Source organism: Odontesthes bonariensis, chromosome 10 (genome assembly GCF_027942865.1).
Source record: "Odontesthes bonariensis isolate fOdoBon6 chromosome 10, fOdoBon6.hap1, whole genome shotgun sequence".
NCBI lineage: Eukaryota > Metazoa > Chordata > Actinopteri > Atheriniformes > Atherinopsidae > Odontesthes > Odontesthes bonariensis.
Window position 1 is genome coordinate 27,765,877 of NC_134515.1, and position 16,447 is coordinate 27,782,323.

The 16,447-nt window shown below is 43.4% G+C and overlaps 2 protein-coding genes across 9 annotated transcripts in view; one reads left to right on the forward strand and one right to left on the reverse strand.

Annotated features, from left to right (window-relative positions):
* Positions 1-3,935: 3,935 nt before the first annotated feature.
* On the reverse strand, positions 3,936-11,834 carry dnajc11a (DnaJ (Hsp40) homolog, subfamily C, member 11a). The gene is made up of 16 exons (XM_075475049.1): positions 11,739-11,834; positions 10,714-10,843; positions 10,463-10,536; positions 9,695-9,796; positions 9,450-9,578; positions 9,208-9,330; positions 9,006-9,079; positions 8,725-8,914; positions 8,526-8,611; positions 7,550-7,666; positions 7,193-7,348; positions 7,019-7,088; positions 6,739-6,796; positions 4,875-5,017; positions 4,542-4,671; positions 3,936-4,386 (listed from the first exon to the last, which is right to left on the reverse strand). The coding sequence occupies exons 1-16, from the start codon at positions 11,808-11,810 to the stop codon at positions 4,361-4,363; spliced, it is 1,680 nt and encodes a 559-aa protein (XP_075331164.1). The 5' UTR covers positions 11,811-11,834; the 3' UTR covers positions 3,936-4,360.
* A 1,660-nt stretch (positions 11,835-13,494) lies between these two features.
* camta1a (calmodulin binding transcription activator 1a) overlaps positions 13,495-16,447 on the forward strand; it is a 291,503-nt gene continuing 288,550 nt past the window's right edge. For all 8 annotated transcript variants that reach the window (XR_012770417.1, XM_075475050.1, XM_075475051.1 and 5 more), the window contains exon 1: positions 13,495-13,553. Coding sequence is in view for 7 of the 8 variants with exons in the window: in XM_075475050.1 (XP_075331165.1) it covers positions 13,529-13,553 (25 nt within the window). In the remaining variant the exon portion in view is untranslated. The remainder of the gene's footprint in view (positions 13,554-16,447) is intronic.

Genomic DNA, 16,447 nt, shown 5'->3' on the forward strand with positions numbered 1-16,447 from the left:
TATAATTAATGTGAAAGTATGTCAAGTGTATTTGTCTCACCAGTCAGAAGTTCTGATGTCAGGCTGGAAGTGATCCATAAAAGATGGGTTGTAACCTTCCATCTCCAAGTCAATCAGCTGAGACTTCAAACACAACCTGCACGAAAAAAAATCATTCATCATACAAAAAGCAGCGCGCCAAAATATGCGCACCGATGCAGATGTATACTTACATGTAAGAAGTTACAAAGTTTGTTTCTACCGTCCTATCTGGAAGTTTCCGCCAAACAATCCACCACACTAACTGGCAAAGACAAACCACTGCGTGGGCAGGCAGGTTCAGGAAGACCTTCTCCAGAATCTGAAAAAAAAGGTGACAAGACAAGGAAGGACAAAGGTGAGCTGAAGAAGATCATGCAACCATATTGTTTAGAACAGTTCAAGGCAAAAATGGAGATTGGCCGGAGCTGAAAAAAAGCCTCAGCGAGCTACAATAACCACGCTTTACTATCCATACAGAATATGATTCATGTCACAGCCAGGTCTCTGAAGACCAGAATCTGAATCCACCTCGAGTCAACTAACCAGTAGGGTGAAAGTGTAAGGATGCAGGCAGTTTTCTACTTACACTTTGGACCCCAATCACATCAGTCAGTTGTCGTTTGACTTCCTAAGCCTGAGCAGCGACGCTTGTCAGGCCCGTTTCATGTTCACAGCAAAGCTCAGTGTGTAGAAATGGCTTCCTCGGTCACAAAATGCGACTCTAATGGGGCACCTTTGGAATCTCGCACGACAGAAAATTTGTTACATTAATGCGCAGCCAATTAAGTTGCACAAATTATATGACGTCATCGTTACAGCACGGATCACAGTCTTGGAGGAATCCCTTCAACGTTTTGTGGAGGCCATGTTATGGAGAAATTAGGCTATTTTGACGTCCCCTGACAATATGTAGGAAAAAAAACCAAAAATGCTTGCTTTTATTGTTGTCGTTTCCTGTCTGACACTTTTCTCAGCTGTGGTACTACGGCCTGCACATGAGGAGCATATTTGCGTCAGGTTTTTTTTACTCTACTCACCGGTCTAATTTTAGAGAGTGAATGTGTCCGTGAGGTGTGATATTTTGATGGAAAACACATCCGTCAGCTGTTTTGACATGGTGTGGATGTACTCTTAAAAATGATTTTAGTTTCTGCAATTCCATAAAATGCACAAGAGCTGGCCAAAATGACAATCAATGTATCTCTATGTGATATGGCCCTCAACCTCAAACAGATTTTTCTAACCAAATAAAACTTAAGTAAATATGTTGTGACTTAACATATGTGCAAATCAAATTTTGACAACCTCAGTGGAGGTGCAGTGGAGTCCTCACCCACTTCCGATCATCCTTGGCTCCCCCCTTACGGTAGAGGCGATCCAAGGCTAGAACTTTCAGCCCTATGACATAGTTTGTGTCATAGAATCCTTAGCTTGCCATTCACCTCCACAGATATCTAATTATTCTCACGGCAACACTGACCAGAGCAACTGTGATTGGACCACTGATTTTCTCCAGTGTAATGCCTCTGTGGAACTCAAATCTAAATTTAATTTGCACTATCTTAATAGGGTTTTAGTTTTATACCCGCTGTGAATTTTCTTCTTTTGAAACAGCCATCAGTCCATGCATACTAACATCTTCTCTGTTTTGCAGTGGTTACAGTAGACGTGACTGTTGTCTTGATAACCCAAGTTATTAAGAAGCCTTTGTTTCCAGTTTGCCATTAAACAAACCGATAAAAGAAGGCGACTCTGTCTGCGCCGGGGACTGCTCTGGAGCCCCTGGAGCTGACTGTGCAGAGAACAATGCTGCACATCTGCGACAAAACATAGCGTAGAAGCTATGGAGTGTGTTCAGTCAGAGGCTTCTTCAGCCCGACAGGGGGTTGTTCTTGCCAGCAGTAATAACCATACTCAACGACAACTTATGATGATTCATGAAAATTTATTTTGGTAATTGACTGAGCAGGCTTTCCTGTGATCACATAAACGGGCCTGAGCTGTAGAGCTTTGGACTTTGCGAGCCCTCTAAAGAAATTGTGTGGTATCTGGTGCCAGGCTGTCAGGAGAAGATCCTTTAAGTCGTGGAGGATGTGCAGTGCGGCCTGCATGAATCTAAATGTTCTGTCCAGCGCATTCCCATTAATGCTCGATTGGTTTGAGGTCTGGAGAATTTGGAGGCCCTAATCAACACCTTGAATTCAGTGTGTTCCTCGAAGCAGTATTGAACCACCTTTGCAATGTGGCAAGACACATTATCCTGACAAAAGAGTCAACTGTCATCTGGGTGTATCCTTTCCACGAATGGGGTGTACTTAGTCAGCAACTAGTCAACTCCTTTGGAAGAATGTGAATTCCCTGCCTAATACATCCCACCTACAGTCAGGTGCCATAGTAATGAGTTAATCAATGTTTTTGACTTCACCTCTCACTGGTCATAATTTCATGGCTGATCCGCATACTTCTGTACAGTGTGTGCATACATACATATATGTGTGAGTGCAAATGTAAATGGGAATACAGTAAAAAGAAAAGAAAAAAAAGTTTGTACCATTCCAACAAGCTAGAAAGTCAATATTTGGTATGACCACCTTTATACTTAAGCACAGTCTGAACCCTCTTGTAATTTCTTCCAAGCAGTTTTCAGTTCCCCAGACTCCCTGAAAAACTCTCATTATTGGATGTGGGCTGCCCAAAAGATGCACTTTAATACTAGTTATTTGCTAAATTGTTATGTGTAGACACGGAACTTTTAAACATCCTCAGAAAGCCTGGAGAGCTGTTGATCCAAGGACACTTCAAAAAGTTTACAAGAGGGTTTGGCTCCTTGAACATTTAAAGAAAGAAGGGGTGTCTCTGGAATTTTGAACAGAAGGGCTGTGGTACGCTGTGTTAAATCATTTCCCTTCGCTTTTGGCCACTCTAGCCTTCCGAGACACGACAGCTGTACACAACAAAGACCGAACTACTTACAGGCTGTGGTACCTGTACAACAACAAAAAACTAAGTAAAAGACTAATCCGCAGGATTACCATTTAAAACCTTGTCTAATAAGGTAAAGTAGGGCAACCCCCCGCGTCACAGCGCTCACACAATGCATTTAAAGTACCGTTTGTTGAACTCCAATTGCCGTTTTTTTTTTTTAATTAAACTTTGTGCAATCGTCAACTTTTCAAAATAATGATGAAATGAGCCTCGGACCGTCATCCATAGCTCTTCTCTTCATGACACTAAACTCCTGTAACAGAATCGGAAAAAAGATTTGTGCTCTATGTGTTATGGGAATGGGAAGGGTTGGGACGTTACATCATTTTCTGTCATCCTGTGGAAGGCGTCTGTGTGTGTGTGTGTGTGTGTACTTCAATCTGAGACATACTGCGAATCAAACTGTTGTTGAATTAAACTGAACATCTGGTCGGAAAACAATGTCACGGGGGAAAAAAAAAAAGGAAAATAAATGTTTGGCGAGGTTTCTCTTTTAATTCCAAAAGCAAACAAGCTTTCGCTCAGTTCTCCTGGTGAGCTTTGACTCAGATCCAGATGAGACATGGACGAACAGAACACACACAACCCGTGACATATGGTTGCTAAAAGTTCACACAACTTCCGTTTGTCCGTCATGAGCCAAGTTTGAAGCTTTGTTGAATCAGCCGAAGAACCTTTAAGCCAAGTCCCTTTTTTCTTTTCTTTTTTTTGTTTTTTGTTATCAGCGGTATCAGTTCACTCAAATGTTCACAGTTCAGTAGTTCCCTTTCCCTGAGAAAGCAGACACATTGGTGATGTACAGCACCAGTCAAAAGGTTGGACACATCCGTCTGTCTCAAGAAGGCTATCTGTTCACAAGTTAATCACTTTGCTTCAACTCTGACAATCAAAAACATTCAATATGACTGGCGATACAAAAAAACTTCATGTTGAGCAACTTGAGAGATTTTAATATTATGGCAAATAAACAGAGATGCTTTCACGTCTTCGATCAAATAGGCACCGCAGTTTTTGTACAATACAGTACATAGAAGTCATAGAAACCACAAGCAATACCAAAAATAAATGGATACCAAAGGAGTCTAGGAGACCTGATTTAAGATGGTAGCCACTGATTTTGGTGTCACATGAGCAGGCCACAACCCTGTCCGTGGACACTGGTTTTGATAAATCCAGTCTGTGATGATCTTTCTCCACTCTGCATATTTCAATGAATATAAAGACAAACAGGTAAACTCATGATTTCTGAGTAACAAAGACTTAAATCCATGTCGTATCTAAAACAGAGGTTCATCTTCTGTCCAACAGTCAAGCGATGAGGTTGTTTTTGGGGGGGGTCGGCATGAAGGAACCCTTATGTGTCCGTGTCGATCCTGTGAGCTGTACAGCAGAAACGACAACAAAGAGGCAGGTCAAGCAGAGACGCTCAAAAAGAAGAGCTCAAATATTTCTGTGACGCGCAGCATTGAATACATCTACAAAGGCTTGCTGTGGCCTCGGTTCCCACGTGCTGCTATGCTGCTGGAGCCGCTTACATTGCTTTGGTATCCTGAGCGGTTCCGTGTCTCCTGACAGGACTTGATGCATGACTCCACGGAACTGATACAGCACCTTCAGGCTTTTCTCCTCCCCCACGCAGGGGTCGTAGAAGCCAGGGAGTCCTGACTGGAAAGACAAATTAACGTGATGTAGCAACATCATCAGGCGGTAAACTGAGGACATCAGTCCACTGCTACACATTCACACACCCGAAACCATCTTAGCAATAGCAATATGGTTATAAAATCTACTTTAGAGCAGAGGTTTGTTTTCTTTTAATAAATTGTACTGCCTTTGGTATTCTTGCCCTTTTTGTCTGGAGAGCTTACCTTTGTGGCCTCAGTGAGGATGAGTTTTGAGTCTTTCACCAGACACTGCAGTGGCACAGTCACATCGATGACCCTTGCCCTCTCGTGTTTTCTGCTGTTGTCCGTCACAAACTTGCCGTACCAGGCGTTGAGGATGATGAGACCTAAATCCAGAAAATGGGCATGAAATGAACAAATTTGCCAACAGACTTATTTTGTATTTCAATTACATCCCAACAAAGCTTCCAACAGATATCCAGTTTGGTGAATTCAGTCTTGAATGGCACCGAACAGGCAGGACTGAAAAACACCTGTGCTGCCCGCCCAGGCCGACTTTCTGTGTGGGAAGCAGCTTCGCGACTATTTCAGAGCATAGTCGATGTGGACACGGTGAGTCTCCTTATATTACAGCGGAGAGGCACAATTCTCATGGTCAATCAACTTAAACTTTGGCGAACTCGCTCAAGAGGATCCATCTGTGATCAGTCCGAGCTTTAAAGTTCTAAGAAGAACTTTCAACAGCAGAGATTGTTTTAGTTTTTTTTGCAAAAGAGGACCAGTTTAATGTAATGAAAGTAGGCACTTAATTTGGGAAAAATCACACCTTGGCCTCGTTCAAACATGCACTCGTTTCCATTAATCTCAAGGACTCTGAATGGGGTGACTTTGGGTCTGAATGAACAGCAATCTTGCAGGTTGTCTGAGCTGACCGCTTTTCAGAGGAAACACATATATCAATAACAGCATTGTCCAAAATTTTTGTTCCATTACTATCACATTTGGCACCTAAAGTAAGTGCTTTTTTAAATTTATTTTTTACTGTGTCCGAAGCAAGGGCACGAGAATCTATTCTGAATGTTCTGTGCTGCGTTTAGGGTCGAGCTTCAGCTTTTGCTCCCTTTCTGACGGACGAAGCTGCAAATCGTGGGGAGTAAAATGAAAGATTATGTTCTTCTCGAGTTGACGACAGCTGTGCTCATTAATGTAAGTGCAATAAAACTCTCGAGAGTGGGAAACCAGAGTGCTCCATCACACAACCCCCCCCCCCCCTCCCCTTCCAATTCAACATGTTGGACCGGAGTCAGGTTGCTCACAGAGACGGATAACTCTGGCTGGTCAGTGTACCGAATGAGTGCACAAGAAGGGAGGCAGCAGTGACAACAGTAAGCAAACAAATAAATCAACGTGTCACGATCTATTCTCATTTGTCATCTTCCGTCTCTCCAAAAGAAGCAACGCTTTCTAAACAGCAAGGCCGAGGAAAGGCACCCGATAACCAGGATTTAGGTGGGATGGGCTCTGTATGGCTTTACAAAGAAAAAGAAGGGGTTACTTTCAGTTACGTGGTTTTAGGGTTACCCTTAGTGGCCAGCATATGTACTGCCGCCCCCAGTCATAGCGGTTACACCATAGAACAGAGGTCTTCAACAGGGGGTCCGTGGAGGTACTGCAGGGGGGTCGCGAAATCTTTGGTTGATTAGACGGGGGTTGTTTGTTTTTTGTTGCTATAGCTGGTTCTTACGGTTAGTTATGTGCAAAAATGGGCTTTCACTTTGCCTTCCAACCTCACTCGAGGTACCGTCTAATCTCACAAGAATTGCAAATATCACACTGATGCGGAGATGTCTGAATATGCAAAATAAAAAAAAAGGAAGAAAAAGAAGTGACATATGTCTGAATGACCGTGTTGCTTTTATCAGGCTGGTGCAGTGTTGAACTGTATGCATCGCCCGTCTGAAAAGGGATTTTGAAGTGAGCAGCCCACGAGCCCAGCAAATTTCCTCCCGTTTCAAAGCGATTTGGAAACAAATACAGCAGTTTTAAAAAACCTGCTTAAAAACTATTTCCAAAGACAAACTAATCTCTCCGCTATCGCCGTTCTTACCCATTTTAGACTCCTCGGCTTCAGTAATCCTGCGCACGGACTCCTGCATGAGCAAAATCTTTAGGGATGGAAACAGAGGAAGAGTGAGAGAGACGCGAACAATGAAATTTCAAATCATGTGGATTATACTAATGAAATTCACTGATACTCTGCGTCTTATCTCAGCCATTCACCTAACCTTTGGCGGGATACATTTTTCTTCACAGTCGAACACAAACACCTACATTTCTAATCTAACGCTGAATTAATGTAAGACTGGCATCAAAGCCCAAATACTCACAGCAGCCTCCGCCTCCTGCTTCTTCTTGGCTATATTAGAGGCCGAACTCTCCCTCTGCTTCTCCAAGTCTCTGTTGAATTAAAAGACAAATGGAGGAATAAAATGAGCTCGTACAATCTGCACTGATAATGCGTGTAATGCTATTTCTAATAGCACAAAGAGAGGGATTCTTACTCTTCCTTCTGGGCCCGCACGTAGGGCCGAATAACAAGCCGCTGGATGGCGAGGTAGAAAACCAGTGGTCCAACTGTGGCGTAAAATACTGCACTGGGCAGGAGTTGGTCAGTGAGGTGAATAGGGAAAAAATACGTCTGGCTTGCTCTGTTTAATCTGCAGACAGAGAGAGAAGAGATTTCTTCCAGACGAGAAAGGACAACGAGATGTTTCGGCAGGTCTAAAAAGTAAAATGCAAACGCATTTCAAATCATTGACAGGATGACATGATGTCAAGTCTCGAGTCTTATAGTGGCCATGGAGACAGTGCTTTTTGGAAGTACCAAACAGGAAAACGGAGCAGGGAGTTGCACTTACTTGATCTTTAGGGAGACGCCTTGGGGCACTCCCACGCTGACAGTGGCCCCCAGCACACTGTGTCGACTGATTTTCCTCTCGGCACCGTACTCAACCACAGTCCCAAAGAAACCTGATCTGTCACATAACAACAAAGTCACCTTCTCGCTACGTGTCGTTTGCCGACATTTCAGCCATCAGTTCTGGTGCGGGGTATCCCAAAAAGAATGCAACAGAAAAGCTAATATACGGTTTTTCCATTTTCAATAAACTCGTATTGTGGCAAACAGCTCTTTACCAAAGCTGAAAGGCAGACGACCATTTACTCTCGCTCCTACTCTATTTGGACAGAAGGTCTCTTTTATCTCGATAAAAAGTACTTAAATATTGTTCTCATGAAGTTATTCACATTAGAAATAGGGTTTCACTGCAGTCTTTAGAATATTCAACTGCTAACCCTTCTTAATGTTCTTAATTGAACTTAATAATGCTAACCTGTGATAACTAGAGAAGACAGTTGATTATTTTAACACTTGTACATGTGTTTAAGCAAAAATTTTCATTTTGTCGCACAAAGCACGCAAGGTTGGATGAATGGCTTCTGCATCCGTAAAACAACTGGGACTCCGTTGACAAGCATGTTGTCTTGGACATACTACTTTTTGGGTTGGCTGCGCCAAAGCTTCCCACAAACGGGCGGGTAATCGCTTTACAGTACACTGTGGAGGTGCGAATAGCGGCAATTCTCTTTGAGGTGACCTCAAAATTTTCCACGTAAGCAACAATAATCTTCTCCTAAAAGGCCCCTCAGAGAAAGAAAAGGATGAGACCAGAGTCAACACTGCTATGCCGTGTTCCTGCAGTGGAGAAACCCCACAAGCCGACTTTGGTTTTGGTTCCATTTGTTGTGGCCTGATCGGGCAGCTCTGAATTCAGCACCTTCAATTTGAATTTATGATTATATTACAATAAGCCCCATTTCATTTTGACAACGTACTTTACTGAGCCCTTAATCTTCGTCTGGTCGTCATCCTGGAACTTGTACTGGTAGCTCATCATCATAAAAGTATGAGGAATGCCAAGCTGCAGAGACAAAAGGTAAATGACCATTTTGGCACGACTGTGACAAGCAAATGTTGATTAAGAGGTGCTAAATTGAGTTGGGGGGGACAAAAACAAAACTGCTGGCTGCTAACCTGCACTGCGAGCGTGAAATGGCTGCTCTTAGTGTCCCTCACTATGCTGGTGTTCATAGAAGAATGGATTCCCCAACGCCACTGCAGATAACCCATAGTGTTTTTGTCAAGGTGACGGGCCAGCACCGTGGTCACCCCGGGACGCACGCCGCGCGATGAAAATTGGAGCCCGCACTGAGCCGTCACAAAGCTGAGGCAAAAAAGAAAGCCATCTTTGAATTGTTCGTGCTGGCGTGACAATCCAGGGCACCGATTTATTTCTCGGGTGTCTCTGAACATACCATCGAGGTGTCAAGTTGCGAAATATTTTCATTCCCAAGAGAGGTCCGTGAGTGTCTCCAGCTCCTAACTCCACCTGTGAAAAAACAACAACAAATGGCGCCTCGCGTCTTAAAATGTCAGCGTAGGTTGTACAACACAGGCAGACAGCTGTGCTGTGGCAAAACGAGGCAGAGGTACAAAATAAGCAAGAACGCAGCATACCTCACCCCATCCGCTCGCCGAGGTGACTCTTCTCAAGGCCAAGTTGATGGTGCCACCTCCATTTCCATTGTGGGTTGACAAAGAGCCAGACAAAATGGCTGTGTCTTTTGTAGTAAGAGGAGCCTTCAGTGGAGCACATAGAGACTCCATGAGTAGTGGATCAAACTTTCATCCCAACAGCCATCACAGGCTCGGAAGATCACTGCAGAAATCACTTGAAGAGTATTAACTGGATCGCCTACCTCTATGGACTGTGATATGTGCATCTTGTTGATTTCCACGTGTGGGACTCCGCCTCCAGCCGCGTCCTCATAGTCCTCTTCATATCGGTCAAAGAGGTCCGTGGCATCAATGCCCACACTAATCATTCCCTGCAAAGTGATCAAGAAGTAACACTGTGTTCAATGACAACGGCGCGAGGTACACACGAGATGCCTACATCACATTCAGCTCAATGTGAAGGCTTGTGACGTTCCGCTTAACGCACCTTTGGGTTGGTCCTTTGCTGAAGCCTTCTCTCCTCCCGCTCTCTCTGAAGCCGTTCATACTCGTCCCGAATCTCCGCAGGGCTTCTTTTCCTCTCCACCACCTGGAGGGTGGAAGATTGGATTTGCATACAAAGCAAGCGCAAGCATGAAATATTTGTATGCCGACCTGGACTCAACATAGTGGAGGGATGCATGGTCAAGATATTAATTAATCTGAAAACGCTATTTCGCCAACTACCTTCACGCATCTAAATGGTAAAGAATGTTTTGCTTACCAAATACCGTAAGTCTCAATGCAACTGAAAGACTGTCATCTGTGGTTACAGTTCCAAACATGCTGCCATGAGCAATGTGATTTAAGTCTGGTGAGGTTAATAAAATTTTGATTCTCTGATATGACTCGTGTGTGTGTTCTCTAGCTCTCAGAGCTAGAACACAAACCGAATCTGTTTTTATTAGATGACATTTAGCCAAGTTTGCAGATAGCAAACAATACACACGGCATTTATAATTAATTCAATATGCTGTATTTCTAAATATGTATGAGGACAGTCTGAAATTCAAATTCATTGTGAAATTCTAAACTCCACTGAAACGATCTCACAAAGCTTCTCCTGCCTGTTTCGGTAAGTTAATATTCTTTAACACTTAAAAAAAAAAAAACAACACATACTCCCCGTGAATAAAGTGGCCATTGGTTCTGAGAGAACGTATTGGTCTTTTTTTTTAGGGGCATTATTGACCACTACAATTAGTGATAGACTCACCTCCCAACCATCAACATCCAGACCTCGCTTGCCATAGATATCATAGATGGCTCGTGCCTGTGGATCACTGAGCACTGAAAGAGATAACCATCAATGACACCAACCGACAGTTTGCTTTTTTTTTTTTTCTTTAAATGATTCTTAACACTGTAAAGAAGATGACAGAATAATAGCATCCACACTTGTGTCATTAGTTTCCCTTGCAGATGAAACAGGAGTAAACATCATCAAGTGTTCAAAGGTTATACTACCTTCATAAGCTTCATGTACGAGGTTAAAAAGCTGCTCTGCTTGTTGCTTCAGCTCAGGATCCCGGTGTTTGTCAGGGTGATACAGCATGCACAATCGCCGGTATGCTGCCTTCAGCTCCTCCTGGGTAGCCTGGGGGACACCATTCAATTAGATTAGATAAAAATGGGAGGGAACTTTATCAACGACAAAACATATCACTGTTACAGTTTAACTCATTGCTAATGCTACTGCTGCAGACCTTATGAGACAAACTTGGTCACTGTTGTTACGAGTTTCACGTTTAAATGATCTAGTTTGTGTTAAACTTTCTGAGATCGAAGACACAAAGATTTACGACACACGATAATATTAGATGTTATTACCTACTTTACAATGAATATCTATCGCGTCAACATCTAAACTATGCATCACTTGTTCTTACATTTAAAAAAAAAAAATACGATCCGAAGTAAACCGTTGCAGTGCCGCATATTTAGCTACTCTTCAGCGGAACATAAACTTAAGCCAAAACTTGTGTGAAATAACATGTTAATCAACATTATATTCGCTGCTGGAAATATATGATCAAGACCGAAAGAAAGCAATTCATACGAACAGGAACACACGTGTATATCGTAATCTCCTTGACAGACCAAGTGTTGAGATGGAACTCTGAATCAAGTTTCACTTGTAGCACTAGCCAGTTAGCACAGTGTATTACATCAGTCTGAATCTGAAAATAACTTGTCAGTTTGTTCGCATTCGGCCGCACATTGCCGAAGGAGCACACGTCTCAATATCTTACTTCCACAAAGGACGACTCATGCTGCCAAAGGTGTGACCCAACAACCTGCGGTGCATCTTAACAACTCACCGAAGTGTCACTGTGCAGGAATCAATGTCGAGGGTCACAAGCTAGCTACCTAGCTAAAGTTACAATTTATTCTACGAGCTACGAGCTGAGTAACAACCGAGGAAGGTTTATAGAATGTTATATACATACATCCTCACAGAGATCTATTCACATCACAACTGCATATTGTACCTCTCTTCGGACATTAAGCAGGGAATAGAAGTCATCATTGCAGATCTCATCTTCGTCCAAGGAAGACGCCATGTTTACGCCCGGTCATCTCTTCTTCGTGTCATTTACGTCACGCAAAGGCATGCGTGCGCCCGCTTGTGTTGGGGATGAGCGACAACTCCGCAGATGTTTTTCTACTTTTCTATTCTAGAAATTTTTATTTAAAAAAAAATGAGAGAGAAAGAAAAACAAAACAAAACAAAAAAGTTTAAGTTCGTTGGTATTTACAAATATGGAGGAAGAGTCTCCATGACTGTCCGCTATGTTTCCAAACGACAAGAATCACTTTTATTCACCTTTATTTTAAATAACTTCGGCATTCTCTTTTTTCCCTTTTCTTTTTTTTTTTCATATTTCCGGAAATTCGAGGTACTGTGATCACAGCTGTATGGTGGCCAAGCTTTTTCCAGGTATAACGTCTAATTCATCACTAGGCTATTCATCTTGAGACGGACGGAAAAGAAAATTGCTTATATTGAGAAAGCATGTGTGCCTTACGTGCGCGGGGATTATCGACTGCGTAATAAAGGCGAGGACAAGAGAATCACTCAAATACATTAGCTCCTTTATTAGTTCGTTTATCATTTGTCTTCGCAACAAGCCTTGTAACTGGCGCGCGTGCTCCGGGCAGCAGGGGAGCTGTTCTTTCAGCACCACCACCTCCAACTCCGCTCTGCATTCCAACACTGACGGTCAGCGGCCTGTTATACCGCGGCGTTGACACGATTAAGTAATGCCATTTGATGTCCCGCATCATCTTAAAGTACCCTTACTTCTGTTAAGAACATGTGATTGCTCCAAAACCAGTTGTAAATACTGGTGGTGTTCTGGAGTTTACAGTAACTGTGTTGACTTGGACCCTATCACCAGCTCCCAAATGGCCCCACAAGAAGTAGAGCATCCTGGAAAACCCTGCATGCTTTAATGGCATGGTTTCACCATTTGAAATCAGTTAGAGACGCCTTGTAGAGAGGGGATGGAGAACATCAGTCTGAAGGCTCTTAAACTGACGTTTATTGACAGACTGTTCGGTCTCTCTGCTAATGTAGGCCTTCCTTATAAGTATTTAATAAGCTACATGCGCCCATGACTCCTTCTCTCAGTATTAAATAGGTTAAAAAAAAGATTGATTCTTGAAATTAAGAATGCCATAAATATAACGGTCTTGCTGTTATGGCTGGTTGGGTGATGCAAACTACACTTTTTCTGCAAATTGGTTTGCTGTGTGAGATAGATGGCCATCTCTGTAGTTTCATGTGATCATAACTTATATTTGATGGGGTACATGATATATCAACTAGTTTTGTGTCATAAAGAATGACAGTGTCGAGCAACTATAGCTCAGAGAGAAGCAGTTTGTGTTGATGACATGTTAAGTTTTAATTCAAAAATAAACTGTGCAGCCAGCCTCCTCGACATCTTTTCCTTTCTCACTTTTCATACTGCCTTTGTTTTAACAAAGGCGTCTTGTCAGACTTGCAGCATTTCTGAGCTGTTTTAAATTCACGGCAAGAAAAGAAAAGAGGAAAAGGAAAAAAGGGGAGGCTGGTGGTGCCAAGGTGAGGGCAGATGTGTTGTTTTTCATCCCGGAGCCTCTCTGTCAGTCACCGTCTCACAGCCAATGGTAAGTTCTCCTCGGTCGGACCGACTCGCCGCTTGCTCCTCCGGTCCCTCCTCGTGCTGTCCTCGCCGTGCACGCGCGTGGTACCCACGGTCGTGAGGAGGAGGAGGATGTTGCGCGTGAAGGGGAAATGGCTGCCGAAAACAAGCCGGAAGGTAAGAGAAATATAATGGGATTAATTTACTTGTATGACCGCGGTGTGATTTTTAGAACCGTCGCAACTCTGTGCGGAGACGACACGAGCGCGAGGACAAGTGGAGAGATTTTCGGCGGAAAACGGCTCCGCTGCTCTCCTCCGAATAGGCAGCTAAAACGTGGAGACATCACTAGCCAGCTAATATTAGCTTGCATTCTAGCCAGCTACTATTCCCAGCGTAGCCCACATTTAAAGCACGCCACGGGGACAAATAGTCAACGTGGTGAAAGTACCGCGTTTACCGTTTAATGTGCTCGCGCTTCTTGTCAAATGGCGAGCAATTCAAGTTGTTAACAACAAGGCTAAGTTAACGACAACATGTCATTGGCATCGACTAACTTCTTCCCTTATTACCCAGCTTTGAAAGCGGCTGGGTTCTGGTAGTTTATTTGTCAGTGCGGTTCGCTTCTCTGGCCGCTATTTACAGCTTGTTTTGACGGCACTGAAATAATTATGAAGCAATGTCTGATAAAAAAAAACGTGTAAGACTAGTTTTTTTTTTTTTCCCCAGTTTTTTTTTCATACCCTCCGTCTTGGACAGGGTCGTTCAGTTCCCTTGGAGCGCGAGGGTTTTTCAATTGGCGTTCGGCGAACAGTGTTTACGAGCCAGAAGTGATGTATTTTCTAAGTGAGAGACTGTTACGTTTTTCCAAATGCCAGTTAATACTACTTGGCCTATATTTGCTCTGAAACACGGGGTATCAAATCGTTACAAAGCCTGCACCGCTCGCTATGCCCCATCGCGCTTCAAATGCCATCACACCAGAGGAAACAGGGAGGATGGAGAGAAGGATTTCCAGCAGCCTGCCCATCACACTACTTTACACGTAGGACATAATGATGCTTTTTCTCCCCCCTCCTCCACCCCCACCCCCCCCCTTTTCAGCTGATTTCACACGGCTCGCGAACTAAAAATGAAATGCGCCAGACTTAATTGTTTCCTTCATAGTGGGATATTTTATCGCAGCCCACACGCGCCAGAGATCTGTTGTCATTCAGACAGGCCCATATGGAATTTTTGGGTGAGTAATTAAAGAGTCGCCTAGAATTAAAATAAAGGCACCAAGAAAGGGCTTTTCTTTGAAAGGGACCACTTCGCCCGGGCAGCTTCTGCCGGTTGATGACGTTTGATGTTGACTGCATTGAAGTTGCCTAATTGCACTGTCAGTTTAGCATTTGGCCAATTTGCGTATGATACGAAGAAAAAAAGAAAAAGATTTCAACAAACCGACTGGTAAATATTCGAACTATGTGCACGTTGGAACGGCAACTTGCTGTTCTTTAGTGATGACGTCTTTTCGCCACGGCCTGTTCAGTCGCACTGCTAACTTTTTCAATGACTATGACAATGAGGCATCTTTTTGGCTGTACTCGTGTTTTTCTTTATGTTTATTGATTGTGATTGGCCTCAGAGTGCAGCAAAAGAGTGATCGTGAGACTTTCGAAACCGGCTGCAAAAACTGAAGGAGAAAGAGATAGAGGGAGGTGGGGGAAGAAAAAAAAAAGAAAAAAGAAAAGCTTTCAACATAAATCTTTTGGTCCAGCTGTTTCCCAGCAGCTCCTCGTGCTTTGTTGCAGGCATACAACATTTAAACTGGCCTCTGTCAGACGTCACCGTTGGCAGGCTCTAAAGTAAACTTTTTCTGAATTGAAGAAAAAAACAAAACAAGGACATATAATGTTTTAAATGGTCTCTGTCCATATGAGGGGGGAGGGATGATAAAACAACTGGGATTTTAGTTGTTTGGATGTCAGTGTGCCAACCGCTAAATGGAGTCCCACAAGGGGGTGCTATTGAGCTGAAAAAGCACACTCATGTGAGAGCTCTGTCTGGGGCTATGACAAACAAAAAAGGAAAAAAAAAAAAAAAGAGGAAGACATCTGGTTTTGTGATAGTAATGACATCCTCGTGGTGTACAGTCCTAATGTATTCTTCCTCATAGATGAGCCTCGCACACTGGCCGTAGTTGACAGCCGTAATGCCTCTCGAACACACGGAGCTCTCTCTCTGAAAAACCCTGACTTGAAAGTCCCATTGCTGAGACGGTCAAGTTATTTTCAGTGTTCCTGTGAGGCCGGTCAGTGGAAAACGGAGGAGGAGGGAGGCTGGAGGAGAGCGTAGAGAGCGAGGGAGATTGCTTCATACCTTTATGTAAATGCCATGTCGTCTCATGCAAACCCAGCCCTCAAAGCTCTCACATAGAGCTGTCAGGAGTCTTTACTCCTGCATCTAGTTTTTCTTAGTTTCAGGTCTTCATGAATATAGAACATGGCTTGCCAGTGAGGATCATTATCTCAGCTTTTGCAGGACACGTACCTGGGTGTTCAGTAACAGTCGAGAGAGCTGAACAATGTTCCCTCAACCTTTTGTCCTTGTGGTATGCGGGCAGTGCTGATGGCTCATACTTGTTTGGCAGGCCTTATGATGGCCCATAACAAGTGAGGCGCGCATCTTATGTTAAACCCAGGGGCCATGACCCAGACTCACTCTGTGGTGTAATGTTTACATCCTGGGGTATTTCTCTCGAGCCTAACTGATTGTCCCAGGCCCTTGGGGGTATTTTTTTCCCCCTTCACACTCATAAAAAACTGTTTGCGTGCGTTACTTCAAGCACAAGGCCAGGAGGGCAGCGAAAGGACAGGCTTGATATGTCTTACAATGACACTGCTCTGGATAAATCTACAGCCTGCGGTTTTAAAAATCTGCTCGAGCAGAGTCTTATACAAATATTCCACCACAAGAGTCATATGTGAGAAATGAAACAGGGAGACTTTTTAAGACAAGCCTGAGGTTTTTATCCATGCTCTAACATTGAATATGTATACAATTGGCTTCTTTTCTGTGTCTAGCAC

Bases quoted from the DNA above. Each gene is read 5' to 3' on its own strand.
- dnajc11a (XM_075475049.1), bottom strand. From the start codon at position 11,810: ATGGCGTCTTCCTTGGACGAAGATGAGATCTGCAATGATGACTTCTAT. The intron at 8,612-8,724 runs GTTAGCAGCCAG...TTGTCTCTGCAG, and splicing joins ATTTCACGCTCGCAGTGCAG to CTTGGCATTCCTCATACTTT. The intron at 7,089-7,192 runs GTAAGAATCCCT...TTAATTCAACAG, and splicing joins GTGCGGGCCCAGAAGGAAGA to AGACTTGGAGAAGCAGAGGG.